The sequence below is a fragment of the Bos indicus genome, chromosome 3, assembly GCF_029378745.1.
Source record: "Bos indicus isolate NIAB-ARS_2022 breed Sahiwal x Tharparkar chromosome 3, NIAB-ARS_B.indTharparkar_mat_pri_1.0, whole genome shotgun sequence".
Classification (NCBI taxonomy): Eukaryota; Metazoa; Chordata; class Mammalia; order Artiodactyla; family Bovidae; genus Bos; species Bos indicus.
Window position 1 is genome coordinate 91,976,393 of NC_091762.1, and position 23,027 is coordinate 91,999,419.

At 51.1% G+C, this 23,027-nt stretch overlaps 1 protein-coding gene across 5 annotated transcripts in view; it reads right to left on the minus strand.

Moving 5' to 3' along the window:
* ACOT11 (acyl-CoA thioesterase 11) overlaps positions 1 to 23,027 on the minus strand; it is a 61,977-nt gene that overhangs the window by 33,785 nt on the left and 5,165 nt on the right. Inside the window, exon 1 of one of the 5 annotated variants that reach the window (XM_070786483.1) lies at positions 19,923 to 20,346. The exons of 1 other annotated variant lie outside the window; for it this stretch is intronic. In XM_070786483.1, coding sequence (XP_070642584.1) covers positions 19,923 to 19,955 — 33 coding nt within the window. In that variant the 5' untranslated portion in view covers positions 19,956 to 20,346. Of the gene's footprint in view, positions 1 to 15,236; positions 15,756 to 19,922; positions 20,347 to 23,027 lie in introns of those variants that run through there. 3 more of the 5 variants (XM_019957401.2, XM_070786484.1, XM_070786482.1) reach the window with 3 other exon arrangements.

Here is a 23,027-nt window from a genome sequence, read left to right on the forward strand (position 1 = left end):
TCCCCAGAAACCAAAGAAGACCCCTGGAGAAGGGTGTGCCCTACAGGGATCAGCAGGAAAATGTGGAGACCAGCCAGCAGAGAGAACATCTTAGGGACTTCCCTGCCAATCCAGTGGTTAAGACTCTGCATTCCCAATGCAGGGGACATAGGTTCAATCCCTGGTCAAGGAACTAAGGTTTCCCATGTCACTAACCCCCACATGTCACTACTAGGAGCCCGTGCTCCACAAGAGCAGCTCACACGCACCACAACTAGAGAAAAAGCCCATGTGCCGCAAAGAAGACCCAGCCCAGCAAAAATATAAATAAACCAAAGAACCACCTCAAAGAGCAGGCCTGGAACAGAGGAGGCCCACCAGCCCTGGAGGGGAGAAGCTGGCCTGGGTAACCTCTCAGCTCACTCACCATGCCACAGGGCTGTGCACAGCCCCTGGAGATCAGCCTGGCCTGGACTCAAGTCAACTAACTCATGTGACTTCAGGCAGGCTGCTCAGCCTACCTCTGTGGGCCTCCGCTTCCATAACTGCAAGAAATGGGATCATAATACCTACATCCAGGGTCATCATGGGGATGAAATTAAAGATCAAGTGTTCACAGCTCCTAGTACGCACCTGCCACGTGGCTAACATTTACTGAGCACTGAGGTTAGCATTATAAAGCTGAGTTTGGGCTTCCTACCAAAATATAGCTGGGAGACTCCTAAACAGAGTTCAAACCAGACTGTTTACACGGTACTTTCTCACGCATGAGTTCACCAGAACCTCGTGGCAACCCCGTGAGGAGGCAAGACTGGTAGCCAGTTTGAGAGGTTCTGTGAGAATTCAAAGAACCAGTGATAGAGAAGCAGGGATTCAGCTGCAGGGCAGGAGACCCTACATGGCCCTGCTCCTCCCACTCTCCCTCCCAGGCTTCTCTCCAAGGGCCGGGGACTGGAAGGCGGGCCGGGGGGTTGGGGGTTGGGGAGAAGCACCTTGGCCCACTACCAGCCAGGCCCCCAGAGAGCCAGGCCCTCCCAGAGTGTGAGGGAGCTGCCCAAGTTGTTTCCCTGTCCCCACAAAGGTGGCTCCAGGCTCTCAGAGCCACCAGTCGCCTCCCAGCAGTCTTCCCACCAGCAACACAGAAGCATCTGTCAACCTCCTAAACACCCTTCAATCCCATTCCCTGTCTTCTTCCCCCCGAGGGCTCTGAGGCAGCCTGCACACGCACACACCCTGAGTATGCACAGAGACCCAAAATGCAAACAGAGCTAAGAGCCAAATACGGGAGGAGCGATTACATCGGGAATGCACGTGCTGTGCTAAGTCACTTCAGTCGTGTTCGACTCTTTGCAACCCCATGGACTGCAGAGTGCCAGGCTCCTCTGTCCATGGGATTCTCCAGGCAAGCATACTGGAGTGGGTAGCCATTTCCTTCTCCAGGGGATCTTCCTGACCCAGGGATTGAACCCAGGTCTTCCGCCTGGGTTGCAGGCAGATTCTTTACGCTCTGACCCACTAAGGAAGCCACGCGAGGAAACCAGTTGCACAAAGATGCTGCCATAAAGAATTTCATTTGGCCTTGAGATTCCCAGTAGACAAGGGTAAAAAGGGTAGTAGTGGGTACCAAACTCTGAGATGAAAAGTGGGTGCACTTGTGTGTGAAGCCAGCATGAGGGCTGGGAGGACATCGGTGTTCCATAGGCTGCTGATGGCCATATGTCATCAGATGACACCTTCATTCTAGAAGATAAATAATGGTCTCCAGTGCCCTGTACGCACATCCTCATTTTACTTCTAGCTACAGGGTGTATTGACACTTGACATTTTTCAAGATTTGGGGGTGAGGAAGGTAGAGAATTAAACCATTATTTCTTACTAAGAACCTCCTAGATGCCATTCATTTGGTTAGCATTTATTGAACATCTACTATGTACCAAGTTGTAGGCTAGGAGCTTTCACATGTCTTCTCTCAGTAATTCTCATATATATCCTACAACACACTGTTATTCTACCCATTTTACTATGAACAAACCAAGGCTGTGAGAGCCAGTGTATTGCTTCTGAGCACCTGAGACGTGACAGACAGAATTTAAGACAATCCCAGAAGATGGACCTTCCCTGGGGATCCAGTGGTTAAGACTCCATGCTTTCACTGCAGGGGGCGCAGGTTTCATCCCTGGTGAGGGAATTAAGATCCTGCATGCTTGCTGTACAGCAAAAAAAAAACAAAATAAAATAAAAAATTTTATTTTACAATTCCAGGGCAGTTCCCTGGTGGCCTAGTGTTAGGATTCTAGGCTTTCACTGCTGTTACTTGGGTTCAATCCCTGGTGGGGGAAACAGATCCTGTAAACTGTGTGTATGGCAAAAAAAAAAAAAAGCAATCCCAGACCTACCAGCCAAAGCCCACACTCATATCTCCACAGGCCTTGGAGATGAAGAGACTCTTCCATCTGAAACTCAAGAGAGGGGAGGCAAACCAACCCATGTCACACAGCCAGTCAGTGACCAAGGAGAGAAAAGAGGCCAGTACCCTGCGTCCCTGCCCAGAGCCCACAGCCTAGGGCAGGCTGGTCAGCTTTTGTGCTCTCCCAGTGAGGACAGAGGGGGATGGGAGGGCCTTCAACATGTTCATCCTGCCCCTGACCCTAAATCTGACAAGAAAGGAAGTGGGGTAGCGGATATAATTGAAAGTGTGAGCTAAGCCCACCTCTTTTGGAGGTAGAGCTTCACGAGGCATTTCCAGTTTAGTGCCTTCCTATAAAACTCAATATAAGTGGAACTTATATCCATCAACTTATCATCCTCAGGAGACGTTGGATAGGTTATTTTGCCTCTCTGTGCCTCAGTTTCCTCATCTGTCAAATGGAGCATTTAACTAGAGAGTCTCCAAGAACTCTTTTCAAACCATGAAATTGTTTGGCTTACGGGAGGACCTCCTTGACAAGACTCAATACTTTGGCCACCTGATGCAAACAGCCGACTCATTGGAAAAGACCCTGATGCTGCGAAAGATAGAAGGCAAGAGAAGGGGACCACAGATGATGAGATGGTTGGATGGCATCACCGACTCAATGGACATGAGTTTGAGCAAGCTCTGGGAGTTGGTGAAGGACAGGGAAGCCTGGTGTGCTGCGGTCCATGGGGTCACAAAGAGGTGGACATGACTGAGTGACTGAACAACAAAGGACTTCCTTGACAAGACCCACAAGGCCCTCCAGCCACACCCCCAGTCTTGCTCACACCATATACCCCCAGACAACTGACCGTCTCAGTTCCTCATACCCCTCAGGCCGCTGCTTACTCCCTGTCTGGAGCACTCATCCTCTCCTCTCCACCTCCATAATGACTACCGGTCCCTCGGCTCCATTATCTCTCCCTCTATCCTCAGGCTCCTGGCCCCAGGAACCTCCACTCTGCAATGTGCTCCATTGTGACAACATTCATTTAACTGTGGGAGTATCTGGTGGACACTGGACACGAAGATCCATCGGCAGGAGCCCTCTTTACTTCTGGTGTCCACGGGGCCCAGCACAGAGCCTGGCTCACTGTGGACCAAATGAATGAGTTGGTTCAGAGGGTCTCCAATTCTCAGTGTCACCCCATGTGGCAGAGAGAATGTAGGCCTTGAAATCAAGAGAAGTTCCCCACCAGAAGTGCTGACCTCTCACCCCATCCTAGAACAGTCGGAACATCATCTGTCTGCCTCCACCCCCAAGGGTAAAAATAGCTTGTCTGAAATCTGACACCTGAGTCATCTGGAGAATTCCTCCTGCCCCATTAAGGAGTCAGCCAAGGGCCAGAGAGGGCAGGGAGGGCATTTCCTGAATGCTTACCCATTCCTATCTCATCCGATCCATAAGAAACATTTGAGGTGTTATCACAGGCAAGGTACACAGGTGATCCAGAGAAGTCCCAAATCCAAGGTCGCCCAGCGCTGAACCACAGAGCAGGGATTAAGTGAGGCCCCCTGCCTCTATCTACAGGGCAACCCTTGCCTCTGCACCAAGAGTGAAAAGGGTTTGGAGATAGAGAACGACTGCCCGCTGGTATGGATGGGGAAATGGAGGCTCAGGGGCTGTCTGCCCAAGGCAAAAGGGCCTGAACTCCAGCAATCCTTAGGTAAATTAATGAGAAGTAGAGGACAATCCCCACCCCATCGTCATCCAAGACTAGTAAGGGTTAAAGGAGATGCCAGGGACTTCCCTGGTGGTCCAGTGGTCAAGAATCCACTTTCCAATGCAGAGAACACGAATTTGATCCTAGTTTGGGGAACTAAGATCCCACGTGCCACAGGGCAACGAAACCCCCATGTCATAAATACTGAGCCTACTACACACCACAACTAAGCCCCGATAGAGCCAAATATATAAATGTTTTTAGAAATAAATAAAGGAGATCCTGAAACTAAAGCACCCAGTTAGCTGTGAGGTGTGGTGCACGTGTGAGGGAGGCTGGAGAAGATGGAGCAGTTGGGCAGGACCAGACTTGTCCTTCCTCCAGCAGGCTTATCACTGCTGGGAAACAAAATGTGGAGATGGAAGGTGGCATTTGGAACGTGCCTTGTAAACCTCAGTGGCTCAGCTCTCCTTTCATTTCAGCACTTCTTGAGTCTGAGTAGGGCCTGCCCACAGGGACAGGACAGCCCACACAGAGCAAGACAGGGGTTACTTGGGAAATGCTGCTACACGGAGGGGTAGCAGGGGCCTGGCAACCAGGCAGAACCTGCAGGGACTGGCTGTGTGGGGCCAGGATTCAAATTAGCCTCAGCCAACATCCTCAGTTCTGCTTCTCTACACTGTTTGGGCACTGTTCCTGCAGCATTTTGCAGAACAACAGATGGCACGTGAGCAAGTTTTTAAATCTCTCTGGCCCCAACTTTCTTGCTTATAAAATGGAAAGGGATGCAGGGGAGACTGACAACAATCACGCTCCCTTGTTTAATTACTTGATATGTGCAGGTGGGGCGCCAGGCATTTTCTGCGCCTTCTCTCTCAATCCCCACACAGCCCTGATAGTTAAATGTTGTTATTATTCCTATCTTACAGATGGGAAAACAGGGGCTCAAAAAGGGTAAGTGCCATGCACACACACACACACACACAATCATTATAGCCAGTAAAGGGCAGTCAGGACTTGGACCCATGTCTGTTTAACTCAAGGGCTAAGGCTAGCTGGGCACTTTGCTGTAATTGCCTCTCTTTAGCCTGACACAGCAGAATGTTTACTGCTGTGTCCCCAGCATTCAGGCCCTTTCTCACCCACACATGCCAGGCGGGGCCCCTAGGGAAGCTTCCTCCCCATGGACCCTCACACCTTCTGCAGGAAACAGTGATGGTATCATGACCTCCTCCCAGCATAGTCCAGCATCCAGGCACTTGTCCTGCTGCTGCTGCGACCCCATAGACAGCAGCCCATCAGGCTCCACCGTCCCTGGGATTCTCCAGGCAAGAATACTGGAGTGGGTTGCCATTTCCTTCTCCAATGCACGAAAATGAAAAGTGAAAGTGAAGTCGCTCAGTTGTGTCCGACCCTCAGCGACCCCATGGACTGCAGCCTACCAGGCTCCTCCATCCATGGGATTTTCCAGGCAAGAGTACTGGAGTGGGGTGCCATTGCCTTTTCTGGGCACTTGTCCTACTAGACACTCAAAGTCAGCAGCCTGTGAGGGAGAGAGGTGGCTACCTCCAGAGTGGAAACTGCAAGCTCTCTGTCAGCCAAAAACTGCTTTGTAAATCCTCAGCTCTCTGGAGTAGGAAAAAACCTCATGGATGGCTACATATGCCCTCTCAGACACAGATATCTCAGTTACCACCACCACCCTGCCCAGTGACTGTCCAACATGAGCTTGCTTGCTCTCTGAGACAGGAGGCTCACTCCCTGCTGATGTAGACACTTGCCCTGTGTCTACATCCCCTTCTGCTGACAGCAGGTCTGCCTGTCAGAGTTCTTCTATCTACCCCTCCCCAACTGACAGCTGCCTCCCTGCAGCTTTCTTCCTCGGAGCTGTTTGCCACCTCCTACCCTCTACCTCCAGCAGACCCCAGAAAGGTGCAGGAAGGGTCTGCACACAGGCAGTCTGACCCCAAGTGTGACTGGTCCCCACTTTGCAGCCTCTCAGTCAACCCTCTCCAATAGTACCCAGCTTGGAGCCCACATTCACAGGCAATACCCCTCCATGGGAGCCCCTGGCAGTGGGGTGGGCCCTTCAGGATTGGTGAAGAGGAGGGCAAGCCTCTCTCCTTCATCAGAGCCCTTCATGCTCCCCCTGCTAGACAGCCAAGACTCCTGCCTGACACCGCCTCCAAGTCACCATGGCAACGGGTAGCCAGGCGATGGGCCAGGTCCAGACATCCTGCAAACAAGCCCGTTTACCTTGGAGCTGGAAACACCAGTTACAGGGACCAGAAGTCCTCTCCAGAAGGACAAAGTTGGGAGGGAGAGAGAAGGAGAAGAGGGATGGAGGGGAGGAGAGATGGGTTACAAAGAGAAAGAGGGAAAGAAGGGAAAGAAAGAGAGGAAATAGAAAAAACAAGAGGTCAAAGAATGGATGCTGGTAGGGAACAAAGCAAGTAGAAGACACACACACACACCAGAGAGAGAAGTGAAGAAGGCAGGAAAGGGGCCCCCTCCCAACTTCCCCCACTGCTCACATTCCTCAAGCCTGAGCTGCTCTCAGCCCTTTGGGATTCTGGCCACAGCTGGGACTTCCTGCCCCAGGAAGCTAACAGCCCCGTGGCCCCTTGGAGGCCCCAGTTGCTGCCCTGGGGCCTGCAGTCCCCTCCACTGAGGGACAGCATCTGCCCTCCCCAGCAGGCGGGGCCCCTGTCCCAACCCCAAGCAGCACTTACAGGCTCAGTCTCCTGCTCAGGTCCCCATAGTTCCCCTGAGGCCCAGCCTGTCTCTGATCACCAGATCTCCTGCCCCTCCCCTCATACTCCGACTTCTTGCCCCGAGAGTGTTCAAGAAATCAGTCCCAAGCAGAGCAGAGTGGCCATAATAGGTGTGACTTCATCCACACAACACACTTCCTTATACTGTGAGAGGAATGGGTCACAGAAGGAGGTCTACCAAGAGGACACCAACCCTCCAGGGGCTGCTTCTAAGGCCCCAAGTCTGGAGGTGGAAGGATGGGAGTGAGAACTGGGCCTGGCCTACTCCCTGGTGGGTCTGCTGAGCTGAAGCAGACGGCCCAGTGGTTCTCTGCTGGGCACTTACCATGTTCCAGGGCCTTCCTCAGCCTCAAGCTCTTTGGCTGTAAGACGGCCTTATCATTCTTGGCCTAGTCTCATCCCCACCCCCATGTACCCTGAACTGTCTCAGAGAAATCTGAGCCCACAAGAAAGGCTTGTTAAAGAGGGATGATCAGGGCAGAGAGAGAAAAAGGAAAAACAGGAAGGCACAGGGGGCTGGCAAGAGGAAAACAGACTGTGCTGGAATCCTGGCCCAGCCTCTGTCTCCCTGGATAATTAGTTAAGCCACTCTAAACCTCACTTTGCACATCTGTAAAGTGGGAATAATAATATCATAGTGAGGATTGAAGAGTGCTTAAAAAGTACCAGCTTTCCATATTATTAAAAAGTCAAGGCATTTGCATCATTTTTTTAGATTCCATACAAAACAGAAATAGACCCATAGTCATAGAAAACAAATTTATAGTTACCAAAGGGGAAAGGGCTGGGGAGGAGGGTAAATTAGAAATTTGGGGTGAACAAATATACACTAATATTAATATAGAGTCCCTTAGACAGCAAGGAGATCAAACCAGTCAATCCTAAAGGAAATTAACCCTGAATAGTCATCGGAAGGACTGATGCTGAAGCTGAAGCTCCAGTCCTTTGGCCATCTGGTATGAAGAGCCGACTCACTGGAAAAGACCCTAAGGCTGGGAAAGATTGAATGCAAAAGGAGACGGAAATGACAGAGTATGTAATAGTTGGATGGCATCACTGATTCAACGGACATGAGTTTGAGCAAACTCTGGGATATAGTGAAAGACAGGGAAGCCTGGCGTGCTGCAGTCCATGGGGTTATAAAGAGTCAGACACAAGTTAGCGACTGAACAGCAACAATTAATGTATGTAAAATGGATAAATGACAGGGACTTACTGTATAGCACAGGGAACTATATTCAATATCTTGCACTAACCTATAATGGAAAAGAATCTAAAAGTATAGAGGCATTGTCGAAGGACACAGGAAATCATCCTAACCAAAGAGCCTGCACTGGTCCCTAGGGTAAGAGATGCCCACTCAAAGTGGCCAGGCAGCCTTGGCAGAGCCCACAGAAAGCTTCGGGGCAAGGACCCAGGCTTCGGGTGGAGTGGAGAGCTGCAGGAAGCTCCCAGCAACGGTGGGGATCAGATGGGCCATTCAGCCCCATCCCGGGACAGTCACTTCCAAATAAAACATGCCATCTGTCTACCATCAGGGCTTCATTTCAGCCGTGGATCAAGATGTTGAACAGGATGGTGTCTGTGGCACTCCATGAGGGCCTCCCCCAGATGACCACTCACAGTTTAACCAGACTCAACAAATTCTCATCTCCCAGGCCCCTGAAAGGCTCAAGATGCCTCACTAAGGAAATGGTTTCTTGGAATAGAAGGCAGTGATCACTAGAAACCAGCTTGGGTTTATGGGGAACAAGGCATTCCAGGCACAAGGGAAGAGTTTACCAAGGCAGGAATAGACATATTTTTGCGTTCGCACAGACCCAGAATATTGTGAGTGTTCAGTAGACGTGAGTTAAATTGAACCTGGGAGCCATCTCCCATATTTGTGTGCTCTGTTCAACATTTGGTTAAAGGACTGAATGAAGACACACTTGGTCACACATGGCCACCTGAAAGGTTGTAACTTTTAGATAGAAAACCAAACAGATGAAAATGAGTAAGAGTCATGCTATCAACCTGCACTTAAGTTTTTCTGTTGCTGTCACTTTGCTCTAGGATATACGTGTGCTTGGGCTTTCTAAATGGCTCAGTGTAAAGAATCCGCCTGCCAATGCAGGAGACGCAAGAGATGCAGATTCAGTCCCTGAGTCGGGAAGATCCCCTGGAGCAGGAAATGGCAACCCACTCCACTATTTTTGCCTAGAAAATTCCATGTCCATAGGGGGTTGCACAGAGTCAGACACAACTGAACACAGATCATATATATGTGTGCTGGGGTGGCGCCAGCTTTATGGTTGTTTCTGCAAAAATGGCCTCATGGTTTCCTCCATCCACAAGCTCAACAGTGACAAGTCCTGCTGCATCCAAACGGGGCCCGAGGGCTGCTGGAGGCCTCTTTGGAGGTGAGAGGCGGGAACGTGTTCAAGACAGGAGTGACTGGGTGGCAGGGAAGAGACAGCCTCTCACTGGGGTATGGCAGGCAGTGTGAGGCCCAGCCCAGGGAGGGGAGAACAGAGGGGACAGCGGGTGGCACAGGGTGGACAGTCAGGCAACAGGAGGGACAGCGAGAGGGCTGGGCTGCATATGGCCTGGGTGCCAGGCCTCTGGCTACAGATGTGAGGGCTGGCTGAGTCAGGACAGGGGGGTCCTGGTAAGGAATAAAACCCAGACTAAATAGGAGTGGACGAGGTTAGAAAGAGGCTAATTCTGGCTGGGGATCAACAGCAATCTTTTTTAAAACTCCATTCCTTCCTTCAAGAAGATACTGGGAGTACAGCACTGAACACCAACCCAGGCTCTCCACTCACGAACAGACAATAAACAAAGGAACAAGATCATTTTAGAGTGAAAAGTGATATAAGAAGGAAAACAGCGAGGAGCACGATTTACAATAGCCAAGTCATGGAAGCGACTAAGCATTCATCAACAGAGGAATGGATAAAGAAGACATGGAACATGCATACATGGAATATTAGCCATAAAAAAGAATGAAATAATGCCATTTTCAGCAACATGGACAGACCTAGAGATTATACTAAGCGAAGTCAGGCAGAGAGAGACAAATATCACATATCATTTATATGTGGAATCTAAAAAAGTGATATAAAGGAACTTATGTACAAAACAAATAGACTCACAGACATAGAAAACAAACCTAAAGTTACCAAAGGGGATGGGGGTGGGGTGGGGATAAACTAGGAGTTCGGGATGAACAAAAACACGCTACTATATATGAACTAGATAAACAAGGCCCTACTGTATAGCACAGAGAACTATACTCCATGTCTTGCAATAACTTATAATTAGAAAAGAATTTGAAAAAGAATATATATGTGTAACTGAATCACTTTGCTATACACATGAAACTAACACAACATTATATATAAACTATATTTCAATTCTTTTTGTTTTTTAAATATTTCAATTTTTAAAACGAAGAAGAGGGCTTCCCTGCCAAGGGACATGGGTTTGATCCCTTGTCTGGGGGGATTCCACACACCGCATGCACAGCAACTAAGCCCGCACTCCACAGCTGCTGAGTCCTCACTCTAGAACCCGCAAGCTACAACTGCCGAGGCCAGTGCCTAGATCCCATGCTCTGCAACAAGAGAAGCTGCTACAGTGAAAAGCCCATACACTGCAAGGAAGAGTAGCCCCTGCTCACTGCAACCAGAGAAAGCCCACGCAAAGCAAGGAAGACCCAGTGTAGCCAAATAAACAAATAAAAAGAAGAAAAACAGCGGATGTGAAAGAGAGACAAGGTGGTGGACCGGAAGGGGCTAATTTAGATTGGGTGATCAAGGGTCATGGCCAAGATCTGAATGAGACAAGCAAGAGTGACTGAGCAAGGCCCTGGGGGCACAGGGTCCCAGGCAGGGGAGCAGAGTGTGTAAAGAGCCCAAAGAGGAACAGGGACAAGCTTGGCTGCCAGAGGAGCAGTATGGTGGGCAGTGAGGCTGGAGCAGTGTCAGGGAGAAGGGAACAAACTAGTCCCACACTGCCCAAAGCCTAAAGTTCCTGTGGAATTTGGATTCTACTCCACATGTAATGGGAAGAACTGGAGGCTGTGAATGGGGAGAGAGTTGATCTGACCTGCATTTTAATATCACTTTGCTGTCGTATGGGGCTTCCCACGTGGCTCAGTGGTAAAAAACCCACCTGCCAATGCAGGAGACACTGGTTCGATCCCTGGGTTAGGAAAATCTCCTGGAGGAGGAAACGGCAACCCACTCCAGTATTCTTGCCTAGAAAAAATCCCATGGACAGAAGAGCTTGGCAGGCTACAGTCCATGGGGTCAAAGAGTTGGACATGGCTGAGCACCCACGCATGCTGTTGTGTGGGGGCAGATTGCAGGGTGAGAGAAGAAGCAGGGAGACTCCTCTGTGGGCAACTGCAGTCCAAAGAGAGATGATGGACCCAGGTGTATTTGGGAGGTGGAATCATCATGACTTGCTGATAGCATCCATGTGTGAGAAGGACAGAACAGGAGGATGCAGGGAGGACACGACTGAGTGGCTGAACAACAACAAGGACAAAGCTGGTAAGAGACATGTCTCCATGTGCAGAGAGCCACCTGTGTATGGCCCAGGGGCTGTCCCCAAATTGCTCTCCCAGAAGCTCAAAGACCACTGTTCAGAATCTATGGCTGATACTTACTGTGTACCTTCTGCGTGCCAGGCCTAGTCCTTGGGGGTCTTTAATTCTCCAGTGCACCCTGAATCAGGAGTCCTCCTTTTACCGAAAAAGGAAACTCAGGGAACATGGAAAGATCCACACAAGGACACATGACCAGTAAAAGGCAGAGCAGAGACTGGACGTGGGTTCTTCTGACTCCAGAGCCTGGCAGGGGTGCTGCCCCAGGGGATGCCAGCCCTGGAGGGGGATCAGATCACTCAGCCCGCACGACTTTTCAGACAAAGCCTGGCACTTGGGAGACCCTCCATAGGTTGCCTCCTGGCTCTCCTGCCTTCCAGGTGATATGGAGAAAGCTGGAAAGGGAGTGGTCCCTGGCCAGTCCATCCCCCCTGGGCTGTGGGGATCACCATTTCCCCCACCATGGCCTCTTCAGAGGGCCTACCGGGCTCAGAAGTCCCTCCCAGTCTTGCTGAGAACCAGTCTAAGCAGGAGTGAGACATACCTCCTCTTAGTCTGTCAGCCTGGAAGCTCCACTTTTACCTTCCAAAGCAAGGGCAGGTGGGTGGGGACCAGTTACTCTTAGCTTCAGGGTGGGGGTGGAGGAAGCGTTTGCCCTTTCCCTCGACCCAAAGTTGTTCAGTCTTTGGGTCCCTTCCTCTCCCCAGGCCCATATGTCCCACACACTCCACCACTCTCAAAGCCTGTAGGCAGGCCATCCAGTCTCTATGCATCATGGAGCTACCCTCCTTGACACAAAGCAGGCTCAAATGACAGGGACCATTATTACCTCCAAGTCCATGTGTTACCGATGAGAAAACTAAGGCTGGGAAAAGGTAGCCAATAGCCGCTTGAACCAGCCAGAGCCTTCCGACTCCAGACCACCATCCCCCCCACAGCTCTGAGGGGCAGTATCACCAGAGAAGGAGAGGAGCTGGGTCTCTCCACAGCCCCTCCAAGGGATCAAATGGAAATTGAGACCCACCTGGTTTGGCTCAGCCCTGAAGTATGCTGTAAATCTGAGGCTGCTTGAGGAAGACTTGAAAGCCACTCCCTTCCTGACCTCTGACCTGGATTCCGGGCCTGGGAGCAGGGCCACACCCCAGGGCGGATCAGAGCCGGTTTTAGAGATGGAGAGGCCAGGGTTCACATCCTGAAGGATGGGCCTCCAGGGGCCACCTCAAGGGTGCTGCCATAAGACATTATTATTATTAACCACAGTCACCATGCTGTACTTCAGGTTTCCAGAACCTATTCATCTTACAACTGAAAGTTTGTACCCTCTGACCAACATTTTCCCTTTTCCCCCCACCACCAGTCTGCTGACTCTCTGCACTTTTGAACAACCGGACCAGGTAAAACACAGTCCCTTTTAAACTGTAAAGTGGGCGCACATATGAGGAAAAAAACTCCTTGAGAACAGGAACCAGGTCCCATGTTTCTGTAGAGAACTAGGGCATCCCCATAATTTTTTTTCCCCCAATTCTATTAAGACACGGTTGACAAATAAAAGTTGTACACATTCAGGTTGCAAAACGCGGTGTTTGGATATATGTATATAAAGCATCTGTCTACAATACGGGAGACCCGGGTTCGATCCCTGGGTTGGGAAGATCCCCTGGAGAAGGAAATGGCAATCCACTCCAGGACTATTGCCTGGAAAATCCCATGGACAGAGGAGCCCGGTAGGCTACAGTCCATGGGGTCCCAAGGAGTTGGACACGACTGAGCGACTTCACTATATCACTATTGTGGAATGACCACCACAATCAAGCAAATCAAGACATCCATCACATCAGTTACCCTTTCTGGGGTGAGGAGGGAGGACATTTATGCTCCACATTCTTAGCAAATTTCCAGTACATAAGACATTATTATTATTAACTACAGTCACCATGCTGTACTTCAGGTCTCCAGAACTTATTCATCTTACAACTGAAAGTTTGTACCCTCTGACCAACGTTTTCCCTCCCCCCCCCACCACCAGTCTACCATACTTTTTTTTTTTTTCGTTTGGCTGCATGGTGAAGCATACAGGATCTTAGTTCCCTGACCAGGGACCAAACCCACAGCCCCTGCAGTGGAAGCTCAGAGTCTTAACCACTGGACCACCAAGGAACTCATCTACTATACTTTTTTGAGCACCTACTATGTTCCAGGCACTTATATACATTATATGATGGCTTTGTATCCACAAGCCATTTAATGCCGGAGATGGTGAAGGATAAGGAGGCCTGGAGTGCTGTAGTCCATGGGGTCGCAAACAGCTGGACAAGACTGAGCGACGGAACAACAACTGGACCCTGAGAGGGACGACACTCCCTCTTGCACAGACGAGGGGACTGAAGCCAGGCCACCTGAGGCCACTCAGCTCTGGGTGGTGGAGATGGGACTTTGCTTTCCTCACTAACAGAGCTCTTTCTACTCATTCACTAGGCTTCCTCTCCAAAAGAGAGGCTTAACACTTAATGTCTACTCACATTAATTACTATTAATTAGCCTGATTTGCTGAGAGCAGATTATTACTACCAAAGAAGGCCCAGGCACGATACATATTATATAAGCAAGGGGGCCAGGGAGGGAGGGACTCCTCAAGGGGTCAGTGCCAAATGCTCTCCCTATTCCTTTGGAAAGACTTTTTCCCACATTTTATAAACCTCCGCCTAGACCATGCTTTCTAACCTGGAAAAGTTTTCAAAGCTGAGCTACCCCATCATCCTCTCCAGGGAGACCACCCTGTCCTATAGGCTGTGAGTGGCCACCTCTGCACTTCCCTCTGTCACAGCCCAGCCACACCGTGCTGTCATCATAGGTTTGAACCTCAGTCTATCAGTTAGGGGGCACCTGAGGACAGGTCCAGTCTGACTCATCCCTGTGTCCCCCAAATGCTGGACTCTGGTCCTTTCCATCACTGCTCGATGCCACCTCCTACTCACAAGGAGGCTGCTTCTGGGAACAGCAGGAACATGCAGGCCCACAGCCAGGGAGCTGGCAGAGGACCCAGCCAGCAGCACCATCTGTCCCTGGAGCCACAGGACACAAGAGGCACCAGACAGAGGTGTCAGTCCCTCGGCTCAGCCAGGTCAGCCCAGGACAAGGAGAAGAGCCACAGCACCGGGGGCCCTGCCCAGCTGCAGCTTAGCATCAGACAAGACTTCGAATTCTCTAACTCACTCAAAGTGACTCGGGGCCAGAGCTTTGGTTTTCTCAGCTGTAAAGCTAGATGAAAACCAGCAGCCTTGCAGAGCTATTGGGAAGTTTAACTAAGCCTGACACTCAGTAGGTGTTCAACAAAAGGTAGCATTTACCATATCACCCAACCCACTGACCCTGTCATTGACCCACTAAGGAAACTGAAGTCCAGAGGAGACAGAAAGAAAAGAACCAATATTTACTATAGTCAATTATGTGTCAAGTTCTACACTCCTCCAATGCCTTTAATCTTGCCAGCAATCTAACAAGATCTGCAGGAACAGACCTGCTTCACAGGAAAAGGCCTCCAAAGATGAAGTGAGTGAGCATCGCAAAGGCAGTTAACACTTTGCACTGTCCAGCTTGGCCCCAGGCTCCTGGACCAGGCACAGGTGAAGGGCAGAGGTGCAGCCTCTCCAGGCCATAGTGTGTATGAGGTTGAAGCAGGAGGTCAGCTCTGAATCTGCATTGTCAGTGTGTGAAGGTAGGCAGAGGAGGTTGGCATGGGTGAGTCTGGGTGGGAGAGTGAGGCTACTTACTGAGTGGCCAAGACAAAGGCTGGGAAAGGGGTCCCACTTAGCAGGTAGGGGTTCTGAGTCTCTTGCCAGCGATACAAGCCCTGCACTTCCCCTTACTTCTCTGTGCCTTGCCTGCATCAGGGTGCTGATCCCACGGTCCACTTCCCAATTGTGAGCTGTCAGGGTGGATGGGAAGCAGTGGGGACCTTCATAGCACAGGCCATTCAGAGGAGAGGAACTCCTTTGATGTGTCTCCCTGGGCTGCTGAGCTCAGTGTGCAGGGACTACACACCTTAGCACCAAGGCTCTAGAGAGCCCCAAGGAGTGCACAGCCTGGTGGGCAGGGCAACAGGACTCACAGCACTCTAAACCCCAAACCCTGCTCACGGGGCCCAGGCCCCCAGCCTGCAGCTCATCGTAGTCTTGCCTCAGACCCTTCCAGCCGCTCTGCCCTCACTCACTCCCAGCCACGCCAGCCTCCCTTTAGCAGCTTGCCAAGCTCCCCCCATCTTGGAGCCTGCAAATGAATGCTATTCCCTCTGCCTGGAATGCTCTCCCCCCAACTCCCCCCATGGCTGCCTCCTTTTCAGCCGCTGGGTCTCTGCTCAGCTGTCACCTGGTCAGAGAACTCTCTCTGACCTCTCTCATTATTCTCTAACAGTTCTCTGTTCCCCAGACAACCTGAGTTTAATCTCAGCAGTGCCACTTACTAGCTGTGTGACCTTGGGCAAGTTACTTAACCTCTCTGTCTCAGTTTCATCTTTAATATGGGCACAGCACCACTATCTACTCCACAGACTTGTTATAAGGAATATACGAGGTAATGCAAGCTTGTCACCTAGCTCGCATTTATGACATTTATTATTACTGTTCACAGCTCTTATCACAGATTTCCATTGTATATTTCTTTGGCTACCTTTTCACTGTGTCTCCCTCATTAGCTGTCAGCTCACAACAGCCTGGGTTCATCACAGAATACTCAGCCCTGACACAGGCTAATCACTGTAGAGGAAACACCTCAGGCCAACACACCATCCCAAGGAAACACCACTAACTCTGGGAGCAGAAGGATGGAGGTTTGAAGGGGAATGATGGCTGGGCCGGGTTTTGAAGGATGGAGATGAATCCTCCAAACAGACTAAGAACACCAGGTCTATCCACCCATGGCGGAGACTGGGGTTCAGATGTGGCTCCCAGATAGGCTGAAGTTAAGTGTCCGAGTTTCCTCTCCTCTGGGAAGACTTCTGGGAACACTTCAGCCCCCTCTGAGCCATCATGGCCGCCCATTTGTTCACAAGTTTTTGCGTTCCTGCTACATGAGAGACACATTATCTTATGTCTAGGGTTTTCTCTTCCCCCACCACTCAGTGGGGTAGTTGAGGAAGCCAGGCCCCTGCTTTTCACTGTCAGGACCAATCTCAAAGTGGTGCACAAACCCTTCGCAAACATCCAGACCCCCAGGATGTCAAGGCTGATGGAGACCTCAGAGAACAACCAGAAAAGGGGAGCACCTGGCCTAAGGTTAAGCGTGAACAATGGGTTGAAGATGAGATATTAATCCAGAGGTGGCCAAATACTGTGTCCTAAACCTCCCCACACTTTGAACTAGACCCCAGTTGAGGCTGGGGGTGGGGCTGGGGAGCGGTTCCAACAGCTGTCCTCAGGTTCAAGGTGAAGCAGGGGGTTACCACAGGGGGTCGGAAGCAGCAGGCAGGTCTGTGGGCTCGTGAACACGTGCACAGATGCCCACAGCTGTATCTGGTCTTCTACCACCCTGCCAGCAGCACCACCGGGTGTAAGGCTTGCCAGGGAAAACTGGGACAAACAACCCCATCCTCATTCCCAGGGTAACTGAAGTCCTGGGCCCCTTGGGGAATTGCCCGAACAGGAGTAGAACCCAGGTTTAATAGAGGTTCACAGCCTCCCACAAGGTGCCTGCAGGTCCCTGCCAACCCAGGAAGACAGGACTCAGTACCCAGTACAGACTGACCACTTGCATGGGGAAGAAGGGTCTCCACTGAGAGAAACAGGAAAAATGACCCTTTCAGCACCTCCATACGGGCATCAGCGCTCCTCCAGCCTCGTCCCCCTAGGTTGGCATCAGACTTGCAACCTCATTCACTCACTCACTCACACGTGCCAGTGCTCACTGGGTACCCAGGAACAGATGAGAGCCAGAGCCGACTCCAAAATGCTCACTGTTTGCAGTGCCATGTGATCCTGACAAGGGCCCTGGAACCCTGTGAAGCAGGGCTTGTGGGTTATCTGAGGACTGCGTTTAACACAGTTCTCTTTGTCCCCAGGGAAGAGTTTGGTGGAGTTTTTTGGTTTGCTTGCTTTTTATTGAAAACCGCTTTGGTAACAAACTCGGGGTCACAAAGAGTCGGACATGACTGAGCGACTGAACTGAACTGAACAAACTCAGAGAATGGTCTCCTCCTGTATTCCAGGAGAACTTGGAGAACTCAGGAGGAAACAAGGGGAGTGCAAGGAGAGCTGCCATTCAGGCAGCAATCCAAAGGTGGTGATCAAGGGCACAGTGTTCTCAGCCAGTACGGGGTCACCTATGCCAGCCTGTGAGCCCAACTTCCATGCCCACCCCCACTTCCCACCCCACTTCCACCCCACTTCCACCCCACCTGTGCCAGCCTGTGAGCCCAACTTCCATGCCCACCCCACTTCCACCAGACTCAGGGTGCGGGCGGGGGCAAATGTGGGGAAGCAGAATGCCAGCTGGGCTCCAAGCTGGGACACGTGGGTGGGAATCCCATTCTGAGCTTTCATCGGGCCTAGCCTTAAGTTCTCTAAGAGCTCAAACTCTAGAGCCAGACTGCCCAAGTTCAAATCTCCGCCCTGCCACTTTCTTCCAGTGTGATACTGGGCAAGTCTTCAACCTCTCTGAGTCTCATGAGGAGATTCAGTTTCCTCATGGAGGACGTGGAGATGATAACTGCACCTACCTCACAAAGAACTGGAGGAGTTATAAACACAAAGCATCTGATATGATACCTAGCATGCTCAGCTGTATAAGGATTTGCTACTACTGTCATCTCTGTGATAAAGACATGTTGCTCCTCCACTGCCTTCTCCCCAGTTACTGATGAGGATCAATGGGAAAAGAGTCACGAAGGGTTAAAGACAACGGGGTCAAGAGAAGACACAGACAGCCCTACCCACCCAGAAGAGGCTGTCTGCCCTGCACTCAGGGATGGGACCAAGAAGCCCTGATGCTCAGATCCCATCCTTGGTCTCACTGAGAAGCTGCCTGTGCCCACTGGTTCATTAAACATTCCCAGGCCTGGCCACATCCAACCCGGTGCTGGGAATACCAAGAGCTGCCTTGGGTGATGGGAGAGATGGACATGCAAATTCCACACACAATCCATGGTGGGAAGGAGCTAGCACAGGGGCTTGTCATGTCAAGAGAAATCTGGGAAAGCTTTCCAGAGGAGGCAGCATCTGAGCAGATTGGAGGGCTCAGAAGAAACTTATCATGGAGACAAGTTCGCAGGAAGCTGGTGGGGAGTCTGGCGGTGGGGTGGGGGTGGGGGTCACTTAGCAGAGAGACTCTTGCAGAGGAGGGAACAAGCGTGGTGCACTGAGGCAGTGGCAAGCTGTTCGGTATGGCTGCCATACTAAACGCAGAGGCATGGGGAAGGGGGAATGAGGAGGGAAAGGGGGGCAGAGGCAGATTACCAAGATCCCTTTATATAAGGTAAGGAATGTGAGCATGATACCCAAGGCAGCCTTCTGAACAGGTGAGGAATAATTACATTTGCGTTTTAGAAGCATCTCTGTAGCGGAGGGTGAGTAGGAGGGGGTGGACCTGCGACAGGGAAGCAGGGAAGGAAAGGTGCTGGGCCAGTTGGGGATGGTGAGGTCTGGGCTGAGTGGTAGTCGTGCAGATAGAGGAAGGGAGTGGAGAAGAGATGTCTTTATTTACCCCTTTTTAAAGGCTTTCCCCCAAAATGTCTTCAGAGGACACTCACTCTACATCCAGCATAGCACGTCTGCCAGTCTATCCTGAACCTTTTTCCATTTACCAAATCAAAGGCCCCCACCAGGGACCACTGAGCACTTGGGTCTGTCTGGTGCCTCAGCATCCAATCTCAGCTCTAAAGTCCCTGTTAAGAGGTTTCAGGGAAACGTTCTCTGCAAGGTTACCTTGCAGAACACCTTCCCAACAGCCCTCACTTGGTCCTGCACATGCTCTCCCAAAGAGGTCACTGTCCCCAAGAACCCTTCGGTTTCAGTCTGCCATACTCACTCACCCACATGCACACCCCTAGCCTGTAACTTCTAGCAGCTCCAAGCCCTTCGAGCCCTGAACCCTGAGAGTTAAACACCACAGAACCACAGAGCTCAGTCATCCAGCAGAAACAAGCATGGAACTCCATGGGGAGACACACGCACCCCCAGAATAGAATCCCAGATGCAAAGAACTTGCTGAAGATGATTCTACACAACCCAGCTAGTCGGCCTAATGGCCCCTGGGGCTTATTTGGTGATTGTTGCTTATAATGAACCAGCCCAGGAGTTCTGAAATTTCTCCTTGCAGAGAGGGCTAGAAAATGGCCAGTGGAAAGGGAGAGAGAAGATGTAGGACTTCTGACTTCAAATGGAAACTTCCGTTCTCTTTTGGGATCCCCAGACTCCAGTCCCCTCCCGTCTGCCTCCAAACCTCCCTCCTCCACCCACCCTCCATACCCTTCGTAGGTGATTTCCAACAGTCTGGATCATTGCTGCGGAGGCCCGTTAGCTGGTCGCACCCTCCTCGGAGAGACACTGGTCAGAGACTCTGACAGCCGGCTCCAACTCCGAACGCAGGGATCGCCTCGCCTCCCACTCCTCCTCCCCCTCCCGGCTCCAGCCCTCTGAGCCAGCCCTTATCACTGAGCCTGGGCCCTTTCTCAGACTGCCCTCCTCCCCTAGAGCCCCGCACAGAGGCTCCTGTGCCCGCCGCTCAGCGCAGAGGAAGGAGAGAGCCTGCCAGCTGGGCCACAGCCATGTCAGGGGCCCTGTGCCCGCCCACTGGGCAGCCAGCCGGACACTCACTACACCTCCAGCCACCGCCAAACTTGGTCACCCCCACTGCTAGCCCCTGCCGTCCTCCCCACAGGGTCTCTGCTCTGGGATCACTCCCAGTCCCAGCCAGGAAAGCTGACAGAACGGGCACCAGGTTTCCATCCATCCACGAAGGGTCAGGCCAGAAGGTGGCAGGAAGCCAGGGAGCTGCCAGCAGCCTCCCAGAGAGATACCAGAGCCACCTGCTAGGACTCTTCACCCTTGGGGTGCCGCCTCACGCTCCGGCCTGCCACCATCAAGCAGCTGCTGGCCAGGGCCAGGGCACACCCCCTCACTTCCTTAAAATAGGCAGTGTGACTTTTCTAAAAGTGACACCTACCTAATTCCAACCACGGGCACCACAGAGTTCAGCCCCCGGGCGCCCACCCCAGCCCCTCTGTAGCCACTAGTGACTAAAAGACCACCAGGATCTTCCCTTCTCCCTCTCACTTCTGCAAGAGACATGGTGAGGCAGACTTGACACACACATGGGATTTCTCACGGCAGGCCAACAGAATCAAGTGCTCGGTGCTTAGGGAAAGAAGGGGAGCGGAATGCAGGCTGGGATGGACAAGTGCATGGTGCGCAACAGAGAGCACCTGGCAGCAACCTTCACCCACTGTGTGCTGGGCCTCACCACGTCCTCGTTTCAACCCCCCGCACAGTCACTTAGGGCAGGTGAGGTGTCCCAGGTGGCACAGCTGTCGACCTCTGTACTGCAACAGAGGTCAGTCTGATTCTGAGGCCTCTGCCCCTCATTGCCTCTAGTTCACTGACCACGTGCCTAACGTCTCCCCCTGGGCCTAAGACAACTGGATTCCGGCCTTTTTTTTTCCCCCACTAATGTGCTGTGTGACTCTGGGCAAGTTTCCAGCTTTCTCTGGGCCCTCTTGTTCTAGGAGTCAAGGACCCTAACGTCCATCACTATGAGCTCAGGCCTTCCCTTCGAAGACTTTACGTCTGTCAGTAGGCTTCAATGTCGACAAATGAAAAATTAAAGTCAAGCCTTAAAAATGGCAAGATGGGGACGTCCCTGGTAGTCCAGTGGCTAAGACTCTGAGCTTAATGCAGAGAACCTGGGTTCGATCCCTGGTCAGGAAACTAGATCCCACATACTGAGACTAAGATCAGGGGCAGCCAAACAAATAAATAATTTTTTTTTTTTTTAATGGCAAGATGGTCCAAGGATGGCACTGAGGGCTGGGGTAGTCTGGGAGGCTTCGTGGCGGAGGCAGCGCTAGAGCTGGACCGCAGAGTGAATCAGCTGAGAAGAGTGGTGAGGTGGGAGGCCTTAAGGGAACAGAACAGGATGCAGTCAGAGGCAGTAACTATCCTAAAGCTGGAAATCTATCACTGAGCACCCTGAATGCCAGGAAACAGGGTTCAGGCATCAAGAAGCCTCTGAGTTGAAGTTTGTGCTCAACATGATAAAAAGCCATGCGAGGTGAAGAGGACAGGTATCATGAGAACTTTCTGGACAGGTAAGAAAAACAGCTCAGAAAGAGGACAGTTCATCTCACTAGATAAAGCAGGCAGGAGGACAATTTCAGGCTCTTCATCATGCAGATGAGGGGAAGTTCAGTCGCTCAGTCGTGTCCGACTCTTTGCCACCCCATGAATTGCAGCACTCCAGGCCTCCCTGTCCATCACCAACTCCCGGAGTTCACTGAGACTCACATCCATCGAGTCAGTGATGCCATCCAGCCATCTCATCCTCTGTCGTCCCCTTCTCCTCCTGCCCCCAATCCCTCCCAGCATCAGAGTCTTTTCCAATGAGTCAACTCTTCGCATGAGGTGGCCAAAGTACTGGAGTTTCAACTTTATCATCATTCCTTCCAAAGAAATCCCAGGGCTGATCTCCTTCAGAATGGACTGGTTGGATCTCCTTGCAGTCCAAGGGACTCTCAAGAGTCTTCTCCAACACCACAGTTCAAAAGCATCAATTTTTCGGCGCTCAGCCTTCTTCACAGTCCAACTCTCACATCCATACTTGATCACAGGAAAAACCATAGCCTTGACTAGACAGACCTTTGTTGGCAAAGTAATGTCTCTGCTTTTGAATATGCTATCTAGGTTGGTCATAACTTTCCTTCCAAAGAGTAAGTGTCTTTTAATTTCATGGCTGCAGTCACCATCTGCAGTGATTTTGGAGCCCAGAAAAATAAAGTCTGACACTGTTTCCACTGTCTCTCCATCTATTTCCCATGAAGTGATGGGACCGGATGCCATGATCTTCGTTTTCTGAATGTTGAGCTTTAAGCCAACTTTTTCACTCTTCTCTTTTACTTTTATCAAGAGGCTTTTTAGTTCCTCTTCACTTTCTGCCATAAGGGGGGTGTCATCTGCATATCTGAAGTTATTGATATTTATCCTGGCAATCTTGATTCCAACTTGTGCTTCTTCCAGTCCAGCACTTCTCATGATGTACTCTGCATATAAGTTAAATAAGCAGGGTGACAATATACAGCCTTGACGAACTCCTTTTCCTATTTGGAACCAGTCTCTTGTTCCATGTCCAGTTCTAACTGTTGCTTCCTGACCTGCATACAGATTTCTCAAGAGGCAGGTCAGGTGGTCTAGTATTCCCATCTCTTTCAGAATTTTCCACAGTTTATTGTAATCCACACAGTCAAAGGCTTTGGCATAGTCAAGAAAGCAGAAATAGATGTTTTTCTGGAACTCTCTTGCTTTTTCCATGATCCAGCGGATGTTGGCAATTTGATCTCTGGTTCCTCTGCCTTTTCTAAA